This window comes from Vulpes vulpes, chromosome X (genome assembly GCF_048418805.1).
Source record: "Vulpes vulpes isolate BD-2025 chromosome X, VulVul3, whole genome shotgun sequence".
In the NCBI taxonomy this organism is placed as follows: Eukaryota; Metazoa; Chordata; class Mammalia; order Carnivora; family Canidae; genus Vulpes; species Vulpes vulpes.
Genome location: NC_132796.1, coordinates 121,641,226 through 121,660,531, shown reverse-complemented (window position 1 = coordinate 121,660,531; position 19,306 = coordinate 121,641,226). Strand labels below are relative to the sequence as shown.

The following is a 19,306-nucleotide window of genomic DNA, read 5'->3' as shown; positions in this document are numbered from 1 at the left end:
TAAGTCCCATTTTTGTTGAGACAGATGTAGCACATTCTGTTTCCTCCATCCAAGCGTGAGCGATCCTATGACAGCAGAGGATTGCTGCCCTACAAGGGAGTTGTGTCTTTCTGGAAATTTCGAATGTAGGGTCGCAGGCCAAGAAGTCTTAAAAAAAAAAAAAAAAAAGAAGTCTTTCTTCGTAGTGTGACTTTCTTTTTTTTTTAATTTATTTTTATTGGTGTTCGATTTGCCAACATAGGGAATAACACGCAGTGTAGCGTCACTTTCACGGGAGGGGCAGCGCAGGAGGGGCCTCGGGTGCTGCGGGCCAGGGTGGTGGCGCAGGGAGCAAGGGTCAGCTACGTGCGCTTCGTGGGTGCCCACGGTCGCGGCGATCACGCGCGCTTCTCTGTTGTTCGGACAGTGGGGCCAATGCTGGGGCCCATTTACCGGGGTGTCTGCGCCCATCCAGGGAGACCCCGGTGCCCGGGGCTTCGCTGGCGGCTTGCGAGCTTTGGGGCTGGGGTGCCGCGGCTTCCGGGGCCCATCTGAGCCGCGCGGACCGCACGATCGGGGGGGGGGGGGGGGGGGGGGGTGCGGCGAGAGCGGATCCGCGGAAAGGCTCGAGGGCCCCGGGCGGGGCGCGGGCCGCCCGCCTCCGCCTCCTCCCGCCGCCCCGGGCGCCTCGCAGGTGCGGCCGTGCAGGGGCTCCCGCGGTCCCGGGGGCCGCCCCGGCCGCCGCCGCGCGCTCCCCCGCGCCGTCCGGGCGGCGGGCGGTGGCGCCGTCCCCGCCGGGGGGCCGCGGGGGCCGGGGGCGGGGGTCGCGGCGGGGGCCGGGGCGGTGCCGGGGCGGGCGGCGCTGGGCCCGCCCCGCCGGCATCCCCGGCCGACTTCCTCCTGCCGCGGCGACCCAGCTGGAGGAAGCGGCGGCGGCGGCCACGATGAGTGCGGGCGACGCCGTGTGCACGGGCTGGCTCGTCAAGTCGCCCCCCGAGAGGAAGCTGCAGCGCTACGTGAGTGGGGGCGCCCCGGGGCCGCGCGCCGCGGGCTCGCACGTCGGGCCGGGCCGCCGCGGGCGGGGGGCTGGCGGGGACGCGTCGCGCTCGGGGGCCGGAGGCCGGCGCGGGCGGCCGGCCGGGGAGGGCGCCGGGGAGGGCGCGGGGACCGGGGCGGCGGGGCTCGGCACCCCCGGGGCGCCCCCGGCGCGGCTGTCACGGGCGCGCGCGGCCCCGAGCCTTCCGCGGCGGCCTCCGGTTCCTCCGCCGTCGCTCCCCGGCTCTTTCCGCTGACACCGCGCTCTGCAGCCGCCGCGGCACCCCGGACTGCGGCGGCCCCGGCCCCGGTCCCGGCCCCGGCGCTCGGGAGGGAGGGCGCGGCCCCCGGGCCGCCCCGCGCCGAGCCGCACGCGCTGTGCCCGCCCGGTGGCCCGCGGTCCTCCGCGGTGGCCGGGGCCAGGTCGCTGAGCGCGCTCCCGCGGGGACTCGCGCGCGCGCACACACACAGACACACACACACGGGGCTGCGGCTGCTCCCGGGTCCCGCCCGCGCCGCCCGCACCGCCCGGCCACCAACACGCGGGGCCGCAGCGAGCGCCCCGGACACGGCTGTGCCGCCCAGCGCGCCCCCACCCCGGGGCCCGCGTCCAGGTCCGCGCTCCCTGCACGCACCCGAGGACGCCAAACGGGAAACACTTGAATCGGGAGTGAATCCCGCCACGAGGGGTGACGGGACCCACGTGAGAGCAGGAACTTCCTCGGCCACTGGCCCCTTCCCCCTGAACCAGGCAGCGGCCTGCGCCAGCAGCCCCAGAGAACGTTTTGTTGTTCGTTCTGCTGAGCGGCATTTTACAAAGCTTTTCAAAGCTGTACTTGTTGATTGCTCTCTTTTCCTGATTTTTAAAAAACATTTTATTTATTTACTGATGAAAGACACAGAAAGAGAGACAGAGGCAGACACACAAGCAGACGGAGACGCAGGCTCCACGCAAGGAGCCCGATCCCGGGACCCCGGGTCACGACCTGGACTCAAGGCAGGTGCTAAACCACTGAGCCACCCACGGACCCCTTTTTCTTCTTTTTTAACTGATTTTCTTGAAGTTTTCTCTAGACCCCATAGGGGCTTGGCACTCAAAACCCCAAGATCAAGAGTCACATGCTCAACCCACGGAGTCACCCAGGCGACCCTCGGCCCAGCAACATTTTGCAGGACTGTTGTTCAGCTGAGCACGTAGATGTCAGACACAGATGGCCACCGAGATTGCTCACCGGAGCTGCCACCGTGTCGATTCACTACTGGCTTTCAGTCCCCGGTCCCCAAACACAAGCTGCAGCATTTCTCCCACCATTGCCACTCAGCTGCTTCCCTAGCAGTGAACCTACTTGGAGGACTCGGTGGTGCTCAAGGGGCGATGGGGCTCAAGGGACACAGGACAAGAAAACCTGTCCCCTGAGCTCCGCACAGGCAGCCGAGCCCTTGTCACAGGGCTCAGCACGTATTTTCAGACGGACACGCACTCCCAAGAAGATTTCTGCTCTTGTTTTCTATCTTGTCCCGACCAGACGGGCTTAGGAAAGATTGGTGGGGTTTCATCAATTCTGGCAGAGCATCTGGTGTAGACCCACAACCACATGTGGTCTTTGTCTTTGGCCGAATGAGGTGTAGCGAGTGTGGACTTTGAGCGCTGGTGGGCGCGGGGGGCGGCTGGTGACGCGGTGCTGATGCAGGACACTTAACACGCAGCAGCACGTCGACGTGGCCTAGCGGCCCCCGAAGGCGCAGACCATGACCCCCCGGCTGTGCCCTTTCTCTGAGGCTCCCGCTCCCTTGGCGGCCGCGGTGTTTTGTGCAGGGCACCCCAGAACACGCCTGGCCGGGCTCCGACTCCGGCTCCGGCAGGAATCCCTGCTGCCACTAGATGGCGATCGTGAGTCAAGCCGACGGGACCCGGCCGGCCGCGTCTACACAGCCACCTTGAATTCCCATATTGCCAGGGGTCGTCCTCCTTGATTTCAGCCGAGCACCAACTCTGAGTCCAGCCCCGTGTCACGGGGCTACACAGACAAAAAGCGATCGACCCCGTTTCCCGGAGGTCCACGGGCTGCCGTCTGGAACCCGAGCACGTAACCAAGGTGCTTAGTGGCACAGGCAGGCGAGGACTCCGTCCTGGGGCCCCGGGCCAGCCAGCAGCCCGGCTCGTGTTGGTTAAGTTACAAGTGCAAGCGGAGTCTATTTTTACGTAAATAATTCAGTCCAAGGTAAGCTCCTGCTCCATCCTCTTGAATCCCTGAGCCAAGGCAATCAGGTTATTTTTATCGCCCCACTCTTTTATTTTTTTTAAAGATTTTATTTATTTATTTATGATACACAGAGAGAGAGAGACAGAGGCATAGACACAGGCAGAGGGAGAAGCAGGCTCCATGCCGGGAGCCCTACCCGGACTCGATCCTGGGACTCCAGGATCACGCCCTGGGCCAAAGACAGATGGTCAGCGGCTGAGCCACCCAGGGGTCCCCTGCCCCACTCTTTTAACAGATAGTTGACGTCTTTGTTTTGTGTTGTGTGTATCAAAAATATTGTTATAGATCCTGGTAAAAATTCAAACAATCTAGGAATAACTAGAATAAGAAGCGAGAGCCCCCGTTTCTCTGAACTCCTCCTCACACCACTCCCCTCCCAAGGGATAACAACTGTTAGCAGTTTGGTGAGTATCATTGTAGAAAAATTTCTTCAAAACATAGTGATTTTATTTTTACACAAATGAGATCATACTCTACAAGTGTCCTGCAGTTTGCCTTTTTCACAATGATTCTGGACATCTTTCCAGATTAATGCAGATTGATTTACTTCATTTCTTTATTTTTATTTTTTAAAAGATATTAATTTATGTATTTATTTGTTTGTTTATTTATTTATTATTTATTCATGACAGACAGAGAGAGAGAGAGGCTAAACCACTAGGCCACCGGGGCTGCCCTACTTCATTCTTTTAGACCACTACCTAATATTTCTGTAATTTTTTTTTTAATTTTTTTTATTTATTTATGATAGTCACAGAGAGAGAGAGAGAGAGGCAGAGACACAGGCAGAGGGAGAAGCAGGCTCCATGCACCGGGAGCCCGACGTGGGATTCGATCCCGGGTCTCCAGGATCGCGCCCTGGGCCAAAGGCAGGCGCCAAACCACTGCGCCACCCAGGGATCCCCTATTTCTGTAATTGAAGTGACGTAGTTTAACACTTTTTTATTAATGCACATTTGCCTTTTTACTTTCTCGATTTTAAAGAGTCCTGTAACAGCAATGATAATAAAGGTTAATGATTCACATGTATTGAATGGTCTATATATCCCAAGCATTACACTGAGGACTTGTATTATCACATTTAGGTTTTCCTAAATATTTTTTTAAAAAGATTTTATTTATTTATTCATGAGAGACAGAGAGAGAGAGGCAGAGACACAGGCAGAGAGACAAGCAGGCTCCATGCAGGGAGCCTGACATGGGACTCGATCCTGGGACTCCATCCTGGGACTCCAGGATATGCCCCGGGCCAAAGGCAGGCGCTTAATGATGGAACCACCCAGGGATCCCAAGATTTTATTTTATTTTTTTAAAAATATTTTATTTATTTATCCATGAAAGACCCAGAGAGAGAGACGCAGAGACCCAGGCAGGGGGAGAAGCGGGCCCCATGCAGGGAGCCCGACGCGGGACTCTATCCGCAGACTCCAGGATCCTGTCCTGAGCCAAAGGCAGACGCTCAACCACTAAGCCATCCAGGCGTCCCCCAAGATTTTATTTTAATGTATTTATTTGGGAGAGAGGGAGAGAGACGGGAGGAGCAGAGGGAGAGAGACAAGCTGACTCCTCACTGAGCACAGAGCCTGATGCAGGGCTTGACCTCACGACGCTGCGATCGTGACCTGACCCAAAATCAAGAGTCGGAGACTTAACCCACTGAACCACCCAGGTGCCCCTTCATTCTCTTTACAGTATCTTTGTAGGACAAGGAGTTTGAAGTTTTAATTACATCCAATTTATCAAACGTTCCCTTATGGATTGTGCTTTTAACGTTAAGTCTAAGAACTCAGGGTCACCTGGGTGGCTCAGTGGGTTAAGCATCTGACTTCGGCTCAGGTCACGATCTCAGGGTCCTGGGATCAAGCCCCACATGGGGCTCCCTGCTCAGCGGGGGAGCCTGCTTCTCCTCCCTCTCCCTCTGTCCCCCTGCTTGCGCTCTCTGTCAAATACATAAAACATTAAAAAAAAAACCCAACAACCTTAGAACTCTTTGCCTAGCCCTAGATCTGAAAGATTTCGTTTTTTCCCCCTAAAGGTTCTATAATTGAATATTTTATATTTACTCAATGATCCATTTGAGTTAAATTTTGTCAAAGGTGTGAGATTTATGTTGTGGGTGTTTTTTGTTTGTTTGTTTTTTGTTTTTGTTTTTGTTTTTTGCGACCTTAGTCCTTTTGTTCCAATACCACTTATTGGGCAGACTAGACTGTCTTTACTCCATTGAGTTACTTTTGCAACTTTGTGCAAGATGAATCGGTTGCGATGGGTAGATGCAATTCGGTGTGCTCTAGTCTGTTGCACCGATTCCTTTGTTCAGCTTTATGCTGATGCCGTGTCTTGATGGCAGTGGTTTTGTGATAATTCTTGGAGTCAGGCAGATTTGGCCCTCCAACTTTGTTTTTCTTTTCAGAGCTGTTTTTGCCTATTCTAGGTCCTTTGCCTTTGCATATCGGTTTCAGAATCAGTTTGTCCATTGATTTCTATATACTCCCCCCGTATCCTACAACCTTGCTGAAGTGACGTAATTATTTAGTTCTGGGAGGCTTGTTTATGGTTTGCTATCAATATTACTTAGAGGTGATGAGAGCAGACGCCCCGGCCTTTCCCCTGATTCTAGGGGAAAAGCATTTAGTCTTTTACCTTTTTTTTTTTTTTTTTTAGTCTTTTACCTTTTAAGTGTGCTAGCTGTAGGCTTTTTGTAGTTGCCTTTTATCAAGTCAGGGAAGTTCCCTCATATTGCTGGTTTGCTGAGACGTCTTATTTTTTTATTTTACTTATTTATTTTTGAGACTTCTTTTATGAATTGGATTTTATTTTATTTTTTTTGAATTGGGTTTTATTAAATGCCTTTCCTGCATCTCCAGAAATAATGATACACTTTTCCTTTCTTTGTCTGTTTCTGGGGTAAAGTATTCCAACCGTTGATTTTTGCATGCTGAGCTGGCCCTCAACTCCTGGGATATCACTTGGTTGTAATATATTATTTTTTTCATATGTTGCAGGATTTAATCTACTTTTATTTTGCTGAGGGTTTTTGTGCATTTGTCCGTGAGGGATATTGGTCTGTAGTTTTCATTTTTGTACTATTTGTGTCTGGCTTTGCTATTAGCATAATGCTGACCTCATATGATCGTTTCGGAAGTGTCTCCCCGCCTTCCAATGTTCTGAAAGATATTGGCTACTAGTGCTATTCCCTTTTCCTTAAATGTTTGCTAAAATACACTGGTGAAACCATCTGGGCCTGGACTTTGCTTTGTGGGATGGTTATTAACTATGAACATGATCTCTTTTTACCAGGTTATAGGACTATTCAGATTACTTATATCTTGTCGAATAAGCTTTGGTGGTTAATGGTTTTCAAGGATTTTCTCTAGTTCATTTAAGTACTTGAGCTAATTGTGATAAAATTGTTTGTTATAGTCCCTTATCATTTTTAAAAAAGATTTTATTGGGCAGCCCCAGTGGCTTAGTGGTTTAGTGCCACCTTCGGCCCAGGGTGTGATCCTGGAGTCCCAGGATCGATTCCTGTGTTGGGCTCCCCGCATGGGGCCTGCTTCTCCCTCGGCCTGAGTCTCTGCCTCTCTCTCTGTGTCTCTCATGAATAAATAAAATAAAAATATTCAAAAAATATTTTATTTATTATTTGAGAGAGAGGGAGCATGTGAGAGAGCGAGCATGAGCAGAGAGGCAGGGGCACAGGAAGAAGGAGAAGCAGGCTCCCTACTCAGCAAAAAAAAATCCCTACTAGTAGTATTTTATTTTTTCTTTTGCCTCAATTCTTGATTGATATTTTTTGTAGGTAAAGAATTTTAGCTTAATTTCTTTCCCTTTGAAAGAAAGGGAAATTTGAATTTGAAATTTGAATTTTAAAGATGCTGCATTACTGTTTTCTCATATGCATTGTTCCTTTGTTCCTTTATATATGTTTTTTGCTACCTGTTGTTATTACTGGTTTAAAGTTATTTGATTATGATGTGCCTTGGTATTATTTTCTTCATGTTTCTTGTACTTGGGGTTCATTGAGCTTCTTGGATCTGTGGGTCTAAAGTTATTTCTTTTTTTTTAAATTTTATTTATGATAGTCACAGAGAGAGACAGAGAGAGGCAGAGACACAGGCAGAGGGAGAAGCAGGCTCCATGCACCGGGAGCCCGATGTGGGATTCGATCCCGGGTCTCCAGGATCGCGCCCTGGGCCAAAGGCAGGCACCAAACCGCTGCGCCACCCAGGGATCCCAATCTTCAGTTTTCTACTTACTTTTTTTTCTGCAGTGTCTAATCTGCTGTTAATGCCATCCAGTGTATTTTTCACTTCAGACCTTATATTTTTCATCTCTAGAAGTTAAATCTTTTTTCTCTCTCTCTCCTTAACATGCTAATGATTTCTCTGCCTTCTTGAATATGTAGGATGTATTTATTTATTTATTTATATGTATTTTTAACAGTTATTTATGTTTTAGTAATTTCTACCCTCCATATGGGGCTTGAAGATACAAGCCCCAGGATCAAGACTTGCATGCTCTTCTTTTTTCATTTTTTCATTTTTATTTTTTTTCTTGCATGCTCTTCTGACTGAGCTGGCCAGGCACCCCAGGGACAGGTTTATAATGATTGTCTTAGTGTCCCTGTCTACTAATGAAACATGCAGCAACTTCTTCTCCACATTGGAGAAGATAGCCTGCTCCAGATCACTGTGTCCCTAGAAACTTCGTTTAGGGGTCAGGCCCCTGAAACTTAGAGAGTTAACTTGGACTCTCTGGCATGTGTCGTCTTCTTAAGTAAAGGTGCTCTCTGCTTTGTGCTCAACAGGTCTAATTGGCATGATGTCATTAATGCAGTGTCCCAGTGTGGTGCTCTGTGAGATGTCAAGGAAATCAATCTCCATGGAGTACGTTATGACACAGTAGCAGACTTCTCATAGCTTTGGGGCAAAATCATAAAGGTGTGCTAGGGCAGCCTGGGTGGCTCGGTGGTTTAGCGCCACCTTCAGCCCAGGGCCTGATCCTGGGGACCTGGGATCGAGTCCAGCATCGGGCTCCCTGCATGGAGCCTGCTTCTCCCTCTGCCTGTGTCTCTGCCTCTCTCTCTTCTCTGTGTGTCTTTCATGAATAGATAAATAAAATCTTAAAAAAAAACCAGGTGTGCTATTGTTCATGTCAGTTGACAGTGGACTATTTCATTTTTTGTAAGATTCTGTTTATTTATCCATAAGAGACGTAGAGAGAGAGGCAGAGGGAGAAGCAGGCTACTTACAGGGGGTAAGTCCCTGCCGTGGGACTCGATCCCAGGACTTGGGGATCACGACCTGAGCCAAAGGCAGATGCTCAACCACTGAACCACCCAGGCCCCCCAATGAACTATTTCTGATTCTTGCTAGTTGATAGAGGGCTAAAAGCGTTTGCCAGTGGTAGCTGCGTACCAGATGCCAGGGGTGTGTTGATTTGATCTAGTGAGGAGGCTGAGTCCAGGAGAGCAGCTGCAATTGGCATCAACACTGGGCGAATTTCATGATCATGCGTTCTCCAGGAGGCCGAACAGGCATGCCAAGTGGGGTGTGATAGAGTCACCTCCCCTGTATCTTTTACATTTTTGTTGGGGGCTCATCTCCGCGATTCCTCCAAGCCTGTGGAGTTGCCTTTTTTTTTCTTTTTTAATATTTTATTTATTTATTTATTCGTGATAGATACAGAGAGAGAGAGGCAGAGACCCAGGCAGAGGGAGAAGCAGGCCCCAAGCAGGGAGCCCCAAGTGGGACTCGATCCCGGGATTCCAGGATCATGCCCTGGGATGAAGGCAGGCGCTAAACCGCTGAGCCACCCAGGCTGCCCTGGAGTTGCTTTTGGATGGCTCTTCTGGTAGTGAGTGTGGGGAGTGCCAGTGATTTTTGCCCTTCCTGCCGTCAAAGTCCTCAACTCCACAGACCAGAAGGCTGATGTCGGGATTTGATCAGTTGCCAGGGATATTGTTCCAATCACACGTTCGAGGAGCGGGGAGGTTGCCGTAAACTCAGTGGGTCTGCTCTGAGGTTGAACTAGGTCAAAACTTCATCCATCCATGCAACTTTCCTGAAATAGTCTTTCGGGACATACGGTGGAGGCGGGTGAGCGAAGACAGCGCACGTGGGAGACCCGGGACATCCTCCTACCTCCCTATGCCTTTGCGATTCTCCTCTTACTAGGAACCCCTCGTACCTGGACTTCATTGAATGTCGCCACCTTTTAGTCCGAGCTTCGGTCGGGGACACCGCTGCAAGGGCGCTCTGGGTGCTGAGCCCCACGTTAAACTGAGAAGCTCTGGTGTGAGCACGGCCACGACAACACGTTTAGCTTGACCCAGGATTACGTTTTGTCTTGCGTGGCCCACTGTCCTTAGGATGCATTCCCCCCGTTCCAGTGGCTTTTATTTATTCATTTTTATTTTATTTTTTATTTTTTTTTCCAGTGGCTTTTCAAGACCGCTTTATTGAGGTGTACACACACACACACACACACACACACACGCGCGCGCGCGCGCGATAGTGTTCACCCATTGTAAGTGTGTAGTTGGATGATTTCTGGTGAATCTGTCGTCGTGCAACCGCTACTACAGCCCAGGTTTTAATTTTTTTTTTTTTTAATTTATGATAGAGAGAGAGAGGCAGAGACACAGGCAGAGGGAGAAGCAGGCTCCATGCGCCGGGAGCCCGACGTGGGATTCGATCCCGGGTCTCCAGGATCGTGCCCTGGGCCAAAGGCAGGCGCCAAACCACTGCGCCACCCAGGGATCCCTAAATAAATAAAATCTTAAAAAAATACCGAGAAGTAGAATTGCTGGATCATATGGTAGTTCCAGATTTTTTGGGACGCCTGGGTGGTTCAGCAGTTGGGCACCTGCCTTTGGCTCAGGTCGTGATCCCAGGATCTGGGATCCAGTCCTGCATCGGGCTCCCTGCGAGGAGCCCACTTCTTCCTCTGCCTGTGTCTCTGCCTCTCTCTTTCAGACTGTGTCCCTCATGAATAAATAGATAAATCATTAAAAAAAAATCAGAATTTTTTTGGTGGTTCTATTTCTAATTTTTGGAGGAAACTCCATATTGTTTTCTGCAGTGTCCACACCTTATTTTTTAAGATAGACATTCAGTGCTATGAATTTCCCCCTTGGCACTGCTTTAGTGGCATTCCAGAAATTCTGCTATGTTGTGGGTTTTTTTTTTTTTTTGCATTCACTTCAAGATATTTTCTAGTTTTCCTTGTTATTTCTTCTGTGACTTGCGTGTTTAACTTGTAAACTTATTTTTGTTGTTTTCTAATTTCATTTCATTGTGGTTAGAAAACATACTTTGTATGATTTGAATCCTTGTAAATTTGCTGAGGCTTGATCTGATACACGGTTTATCTTGGTAAATGTTCTGTGTGTACTTGAGAAGAATGTGCATTTTGTTGTTGGGTGGAGTGTTCTATAAATATCAACGAGGTCAAGTTGGTGGATAGTGTTGCTCAGTTCCACATCCTTGTTGATTTCTGTCTTTGTGTTTTACCAGTCGAAAGAGGGGTGTCGACATCTCAGACTATACTTGTGGATTTGTCTGTTTCTCCTTGAAGTTTTACCGGTTTTTGCCTCAGTGTTTTGAAGCTTTGTTATGAGTTGCATACATGTTTAGCATTGTTCTTTTATCTTGATCAAATGAATACTCCAGAAGGCTAGAAGATCAAAAAGGAGGCATTCTGATGTTAGTTACTACAGAAAGCAGCTACCATTGAAGGAACTGGGGCATAAGGCGAAGTTTGGCATGACCATAACCTAAGAGCTTAGGCGAGGGGAGCCCGTAGCCATGTATCTACTGCTCTGACTCCTGCCAAAGAGGCTGCTAATGCCTCAGAGGGGACCTGAGGAAGCTGGCAGCTGGGGCTGTGCTGTCTCCCTGCCATTGGAAGGATACTGAGAGCTACTGAGAGCCTCATCGCCCTTTTACCTGCCTTGCACTCTTCCACCAGTGTTTCCCATTAGCAGAGCCCACCAGAAAGAGAAATACGGTTGGTGGTCCCTGTCCCAGAATCAGAGGAGTAGATCTGCTCTCCAGATAGGCCCCAGCTTTTCTCTCATACTTACTATCATCCTGTCCTTTTGCTCAGTGTTCTGAGAGACTGGCTCAAGTCAGGCTTTTAGCTCATTGATTTATGCATAAGTTGTAAACTTTCTGCTTTTCAGCCCATTGATTGCTACTCCTGTTTTTAAGTTCTAAGAACTGTCTCCTTTTCACAGCAGTTTTCCCATCTTTTCTGGATAATCTTGTCATAATTTTCCCTAGCATATTTATTACATCCTGGCTTTCTCCCTCATATCTATACGGATGTTTGGGGCAACGGGTTTCTAGAAAGAGGGAACAGAAAGTGCAAAGGCCCTGAGGCAGAAGACTATATTTGCCATATTTGAAGAAGAGCTTTTTAAATTCAGTTTCAACTTCTTTAAAAGCTTGGTGATTCTGGGCTGCCCGGGAGGCTCAGCAGTTTAGCACCGCTTTCAGCTCAGGGTGTGATCCTGGAGACCCGGGATCGAGTCCCATGTCAGGCTCCCCTTCATGGAGCCCACTTCTCCCTCTGCCTGTGTCTCTGCCTCTCTCTGTGTGTCTCTCATGAATAAACAAATAAAATCTTTAAAAAAAGCTTGGTGATTCTTGGTTGTCTGCTCATGTTTGTATTTGAGGGTCTAGATCAACAGTTTTCAATGGGGGTGACTTTTTTTCCCTGCAGGTAGGGATACCATTTTTAGCAAAAAATAAAAAGTTTAATTTCAGATGATAAAAACAAGTATTTTTTTATTTTTAAATTTATTTGAGGAGGGGTGAGGCAGAGGGAGAGAGAAGCCTGAAGCAGACTCTCCACTGAGTGTGGAGCCCAACTCGGGGCTCTATCCCAGGACCCTGAGAACGTGACCTGAGCCAGAATCCAGAATGGGCTGCCACCCAAGTGCCTTGAAAAAAAAGTCTTTTTTGTGTTAAGTATGCAACCCTATCCTCCTATCCCCAGGAGACATTTGGCATCATCTGGAGACATTTTTGTCATTAGAACTGGTAGGGAGGGTGCCACTAGCATCTAGAGGGTAGAGACTAGGAATGCTGCTAAATATCCTACAAGCACAGGGCAACGATGACGACAAAGAATTTGGCCCAAAATGTCAATAGTCCAAGAGTGACAGATTCTATTGTAGATTGAACAGTAAGTCCTCAGCTGAAATGAGAATCCTGTTGATCAATATCTGGTTGTTGTTGTTTTTTAAAGATTTATTTATTTGATAGGGAGAGAAAGCACAAGCTGGCGTGAGCAGGGGAAGGGTCAGAGGGAGAAAATATTCAGGCAGGCTCCCACTGAGTGCGGAGCCTGATGCAGGGCTCAATCCCATGAGCTGTGAGATCAAGACCTGAGCTGAAACCCAAGAGTGACACTTGACCAACTGAGCACCCCGACAAATAGCTATTTTGTTTTATTTTATTTTATTTTAAAGATTTTTAAAAAAGATTTTATTTATTTATTCAGGAGAGACACACACAAGAGAGAGAGAGAGGCAGAGACACAGGCAGAGGGAGAAGCAGGCTCCATGCAGGGAGCCCGATGTGGGACTCGATCCTGGGGCTCCAGGATCATGCTCTGGACCAAAGGCAGGCACCAAACCGCTGTGCCACCCGGGCACCCCAAATAGCTGTTTTAATTGCAGGGACCTGTTTCTTGTTATGGTGAAGAGGAAGGCCGCGTACCTGGGTGTGTCTGCCGGGGTGTGGGCTCTGAGATACCTGGAAGTCTCTATATTTACGGTCACCACCAAGGGGGCTTGCTACCGCAAATCCCTTCTGCCCTGGGCCTTGGTGACCACAGCTCTCGATGAGCTCAAGAAAATGAAGATTCTCTGTTTTGTTCGGGGTTTCTTATCAGGGTGGAAGGGATATTCATTGCAACTTTCTGCATCCTAGGCAGAAACAGAAACCCTTTCTATTTCTTTTCTGAATTTAATCAACTCTTGCTTTATTGTTTTATTTCTTCTTAGTGTTTATTCATTTCTGTTCTTAGGTTCTGACATTTGGATGATCTCAGCCTCTGAGTTGTGTTTAGAGGATACGTTGAAAGTTTCAGATTTACACGCTCATCATCACCATGGCTGGTTTCATTTTTTTAAACTTTTCATTTCTTTAGTTCAATTGGTATCTGTATTAGTATGAAATGAGGGAATGATATTATTTCACAAACAGTCAACTGATCCAACACCATTTGTTAAGTAATGTTTCCTCTCTCTATATATATCTTCATTTTTTTTTGGAAAGTGAGCTTTCCACCCAGCATGGGGCTTGGATTCACGACCCTGAGATCAAGAGTCACACGTTCCACTGACTGAGCCAGCCAGGTATCCCTATTCGTTGTTCCTTTTTGTTGCCAGATAATATATTATTTTTAAAGATTTTATTTCTTTGACAGAGAGCAAGCGAGCTAGCTCAGGCAGGGGGAGAAGCAGGCTCCCCGCTGAGCAGGGAGCCCGATGGGGGGGCTTGATCTCAGGACTCTGACATCATGACCTGAACCAAAGGCAGATGCTTAACCACTGAGCCACCCAGACACCCCCGCCCCCTCCCGAGAGTGTATTTTTGAGGAACGTATGCTGCAGGCGCTGGGACCAGCTGCTTCCTTCCAGATATGTATTCCATGCGTATTCAAGCACATTTTTTGCATAAATGGTATCATATTATACTCACTATTTTATAACCCCCTTTCTTAATATATTTTAGGGATTGTTCCCTTTTGCACATATAGATATTTGTCATTATTTAAAAAAACTTTTTTGTCATTATTATTATTATTTTTTTATTTGTCATTATTTTTAACAGCTTCATAGTTTACTGTTTGGAGGCACCAAGATAGGCTTTTTTCTTGTTTCTAGTCTCATGCTACTGTAAACAGTGTTGCAGGGAGTATCTTTGTACATTGGTCTTTGTGGTTATGTGCAATTATGCTTGTGAGAAAACTCTCAGAAGTGGAATTGCTGAGTCAAAGTGTATGTGAATGTAAAATGCCGATAGATAGCAAATTAGTGTCTTAAGTGGCTGTGTCAGTTTTCATTCCCAGCAACAGTGCATGAAAGAACCTGTCCCCCTGCTACCCCTCAATTGTAGTATGTTATGAAATGTCTTGATCTTTGCAAAGTCAATAGCTGATAAATGATCTTCTGTTTTGTTTTTATTTTTATTTTTATTTTTTGGTCTTCTGTTTTAATTGAATTTCTTAATCGGGGAGATTGAGCATCTCTGCATCTATAAAAACCGTTTGTATTTCAGTTTCTATAACATGATCTTAAATGCAACAGAAACCTTCAATACTCACTTGGGTCTATTTGGGGGCAGTTTTTTTCAGGTGATCTTCCTGTCTTCCTTACACTTTTGTCTCGGCCTTTAAACTGGTATTGAGTAGTTCATGATATATCTACATGTTTCAAAAATGAAAAGTATATATAAAATATACATTAAGGGGATCCCTGGGTGGCACAGCGGTCTGGCGCCTGCCTTTGGCCCGGGGCGCGATCCTGGAGACCCGGGATCGAATCCCACATCGGGCTCCCGGTGCATGGAGCCTGCTTCTCCCTCTGCCTGTCTCTGCCTCTCTCTCTCTCTCTCTGTGTGACTATCATGAATAAATAAATAAAATCTTTAAAAAATATATACATTAAGAAACCTCCTCTTCACCTCTGTCTTCATCCATCTTGATCACCCTTAGTCTTCAAGTAAACATTTTTATTAGATTTTTCCTTCATCGTTCCAGTATCTTTTTAAAATATATATATTTATTTTTTTATTTGGGAGAGAGAGAGCAAGTGCGAGCAGGGCGAGGGGCAGAGGCAGAGGGAGAGAGTCTCAAGCAGACTCCCCACTGAGCGTGGAGCCCACGTGGGGCTCCATCCCATGACCCTGAGATCACGACCTGAGCCGAAACCAAGAGTCGGCTGCTCGACCAACTGAGCCACCCAGGTGCCCCTTCCAGTATTTCTTTATAGAAATATAAGGAAATACGTATTTGCTTTTTTATTCTTCCTGTTTTCACGCAAAGGGTAGCTTACTCTATATGCCATTCTGCATCTCAGTGTGTTGATTTAAGAAGACGTGCAAATGGCCAACAGATACGTGAAAATGTGCTCAGCAGCACTAATCACCCAGGAAACTCAAATCAAAACCACAAAGGCGAGTCACTTCACACCTGTTAGGATGGCTAGTACCAAAAAGCCAAGAGATTTGGAGAAAAGGGAACCCTTGTGCGCTGTTGGTGGCAATGCAAGCTAGTGCAGCCACTGTGGAAAATATATGGAGCTTCCTCAAAAGCCACAAACAGAGCTACCCTCTGGTCCAGAAATTCTGGTGTATCTGCACAGTGGAATAGAACTCAGCCCCCAAAAAGGAAATCCTGCCATTTGCAACAACACGGATCAACCTTGAAGGCGTTGTGCTCAATGAACTAAGTCAGGGCAAGACAGATACTGCACGATCTTACTTGCATGTGGAACCTAAAGACAAAAATAAACAAAAAAACCCCTGGATTCATATATGCAGAGAACAGATTAGCAGTTGCTAGAGGCTGGGGGCAGGGTGAGTGAAATGGGTGAAGGTGCTCAAAAGCTACAAATTTCTAGCTATAAAATAACTTAGTCCTGAAGATGTAGCGTACAGCATGGTGACCAGTTAGTAATACTGAATCGTAGGTTTGAAAGTTGCCAAGATTTTAAAAGTTCTGGGAAAAAAAAAATGTATTCTCTCATTCTCTCCATGTCAGTGACCAGAGATCTTCACTGTTTTTAACAATTTTTAAAAACATGTTTTATTTATTAAGTCATCTGTACCCCCAACGTGGGGCTCGAACTCATGACCCTTAAGATCAGGAGTCACACGCTCCACTGACTGAGCCTACCAGGCACCCCCGTCTTCACTGTTTTTTTTTTAAAAAAGATTTTATTTATTTATTTATTTGTTTATTTATTTATTAAAGATTTTATTTATTTATTCATGAGAGACACACACAGAGAGAGGCAGAGACCCAGGCAGGGGGAGAAACAGGCTCCATGCACTGGGAGCCCGACGTGGGATTCGATCCCGGGTCTCCAGGATCGCGCCCTGGGCCAAAGGCAGGCGCCAAACAACTGCGCCACCCAGGGATCCCCTAAGAGAATGTTTTTTAAGATTCTATTTATTTATTTGACAGAGGGAGAGAGTGTGTGTGCATGAGCACAAGTAGGCAGAGTGGCAGGCAGAGGGAGAGGGAGAGGCAGGCTCCCCCTGGAGCAGGGCTGGATGCGGGGCTCCGTCCCAGGGCGCTGAGGTCACCACCTGAGCCGAAGGCAGACGTTTAACCCAGTGAGCCACCCAGAATCCCCAGTAAGAATTTTTATTTCACGCTAGTAATACATTCCACTGAGTCTTGTACTAGTGTTTTTTTCAAAAACTATTGTTAAATCTTTTTTTATTAAAAAAAATTTTTAAAGATATTTTTATTTATTTATTCATGAGAGACACAGAATGAGAGAGAGGGAGAGAGAGGCAGAGACACAGGCAGAGGGAAAAACAGGCTCCATGCAGGGAGCCTGATGCGGGACTCGATCCAGGGACTCCAGGATCACGACCTGGGCCGAAGGCAGGCATCAAACCGCTGAGCCACCCAGGGATCCACCATTGTTAAATTTGATTAAAAAGTCAGCATTTCTAATGGAGATCTATGATTTTTGTCATTGAATCTAGCAAAGCAATGAATTCTACTAATAGATCATGAAATATTGAACCCTTTTAACATTTCTGGAATTAACCTCAGCTGGACAGGGTGTTTTTGTTTTGTTTTGTTTTGTTTTAATTGTGTTGCTGAATTCCACATGCTGTTTTCTACTGGATTTTTGCAGCAGCATTTATGACTGAAGTTGGTCATTGGCTTTGAATTTGGCTTTATTTATTCCTGTAAAATCTTTAGCAGATTTCAAGAAAAAGGTCATATTTGGTCCACACGAAAATTTGGAAGTTTGTCATATACTAGAATGTTTTTTTAAAGATTTTACTTGTTTATTGGAGAGAGAGCAAGTGAGAACACGAGTTGGAGGAGCAGAGGGAGAGGGAGCAGCGGACTGTCCACTGAGCGGGAGCCTGACATGGGGCTCGATTCCAGAACCCCAAGATCATGGCCTGGGCCGAAGGCAGATGCTTAACCCACTGAGCCACCCAGGCGCCCAGTACCGGTTTAATTTAAGGCAGAAATTATAAATGGACAGCTCGCAGGTTTGTTTTCTTCTGACCACAAGTCAGTTTTGTAGATCCTACTTTTCCTGGATAAGTTTCCGTTTCACTCTGGCTATCGAATTCATGTACGTATGATTTTACAAAATGGTTCTTAAATCAAGTTTATTTTTACTCTCCCCAGAGGTCTCTCTTCCTTTGCATTGTAAAGTTCTGCTCTCTGCCCTGTCGCCTGCTGATTAGGTTAGCTCATGGCTTTTCTAGGTAATTGATTTTCATTTTGGTGAGAACCGGCTTTTTGATTATTCTAGTTTTTAGTTTTTCTAGCTCTCTAATTTCTCCCTTTCTATCGATGGTTGATTTCTGCTTCAGCTTGGCTGTGTTTTAGGAATGGAGAGACCGGACTGACCGCCTGGTCCACGGGGATGCTGTAGCGGTCAGCATTTCAGTTTGCGAGCAGCCGAAGCTGGCCCCGACTCATCTAAGCAGAAAAGGAGCTTATCGAAGCGATGTTGGGTAGCTCGCAGAAAATGTTGAAAGGGCTGGAGAACCAGCTTTGAGGTTAAACAGCCAGGAAGAAACACCCCAAACCACAGCTCAGAACTAGTTCTGGTGAGAAATCTGCCGCCAGTGCTGCAGACCTGTTCCTTCTCTGTTGGCGGCGGGGGGGCAGGGGGGCAGGGGGGGACACTGTCTCCTATTGTCGCGAGTCTGTAAGCTCTGAATTCAGCTGTAGAGTTCATTGTCACCAACACAGCCTCAGTAAAATAATATGGAAAAGAAAGGGGGAAGAGACGGCAGATCCGGAGAATGTCCCAGCAAGGCAGAGCCAGGGGTGCTTCATGCCGCCCGAGGTTTCCTGTCCCCCCTCTGCTCAGCCAGTACCTCGGCCCACCGGGGTCTTTCCCTGGTGCGGTGACCTGCACCTTCATCCCCGAGCATTCTGACTCCCTGGCCCTAGCATCAGTGTGTTTTGGGGGTTGGGGGACTGGGGTACCCGGGGTCCTCCAATGGCCTCAGATCTCTCCTTTCCAATTCTCAGCTTCCCAGGCTCGTCCGTTGGTTTATTATTCACTCACGGTAAGGTGTGCACCCCGCGTGGGGCTCGAGCTCGTGACCCCGAAATCAAGAGTCCCTCGCCCCAGCGACTGAGCCTGCCAGGCGCCACCCAGCCCCTGGCTTTCTTAAGGGTGCTCCTGGTGCCACGTGCGAGGCTGGGGGAAGCTGCGGCGTGTCGCGCCCGTGGGTGTCCGAGCTGAGCCGTTGTGCGCTGTCGCAGCGGAGCAGCTCGGTGGACCGCGTTCTGGGCCCGGAGTTGAGGTCTTCGGGCTAGTCCTCCCGCTGCTGCGGTGTCTGCGGTCTGGTGGCCGGCGGGTGCCTCCTGCTGGGCCATCGAACCCCACTCCCTGTCCTCTGCCACCCCAGGCCCTCGTCCCCAGGGCCCAGTCGCGCGGGGTAGCTGCTTGCTGTCCGGGAGCAAGTGGAGGGGCGCTGGCCGGGACGGTGCTCCCGGGCCGCGGCCGGCGACATCCGCGGCGGATCGCTCCGAGGTCGTCCTCCGATCCCGGGCGGCGTGTCCCGAAAGGCGGCCGCGTTCTGCCGGGCCATCGCTTACGGGGACACAGGCGGGCAGGCCGTGCCGCTGCCACCCGCCCTGCCCCGCGCACGTCTTGGGAGCCGGCCGGGGACCCGCCCCGCAGTGGGACACAGTCTTCCTGGCCTCGTCCCCGTCGCTGTGCATCCCGTCCCGGGAGCCAGGCGCCAGGCTGTCCCTGTGCGAGCCGCTCTGCGAGGCCCCCGCGGCTCTGC

The 19,306-nt window shown here is 48.7% G+C and overlaps 1 protein-coding gene across 1 annotated transcript in view; it reads left to right on the top strand.

Moving 5' to 3' along the window:
• Positions 1-902: 902 nt before the first annotated feature.
• The window catches only part of GAB3 (GRB2 associated binding protein 3), a 79,373-nt gene continuing 60,969 nt past the window's right edge, over positions 903-19,306 (top strand). The window contains exon 1 of the mRNA XM_072743300.1: positions 903-995. Within this exon, the coding sequence (XP_072599401.1) occupies positions 924-995 (72 nt within the window). The 5' untranslated portion in view covers positions 903-923. The remainder of the gene's footprint in view (positions 996-19,306) is intronic.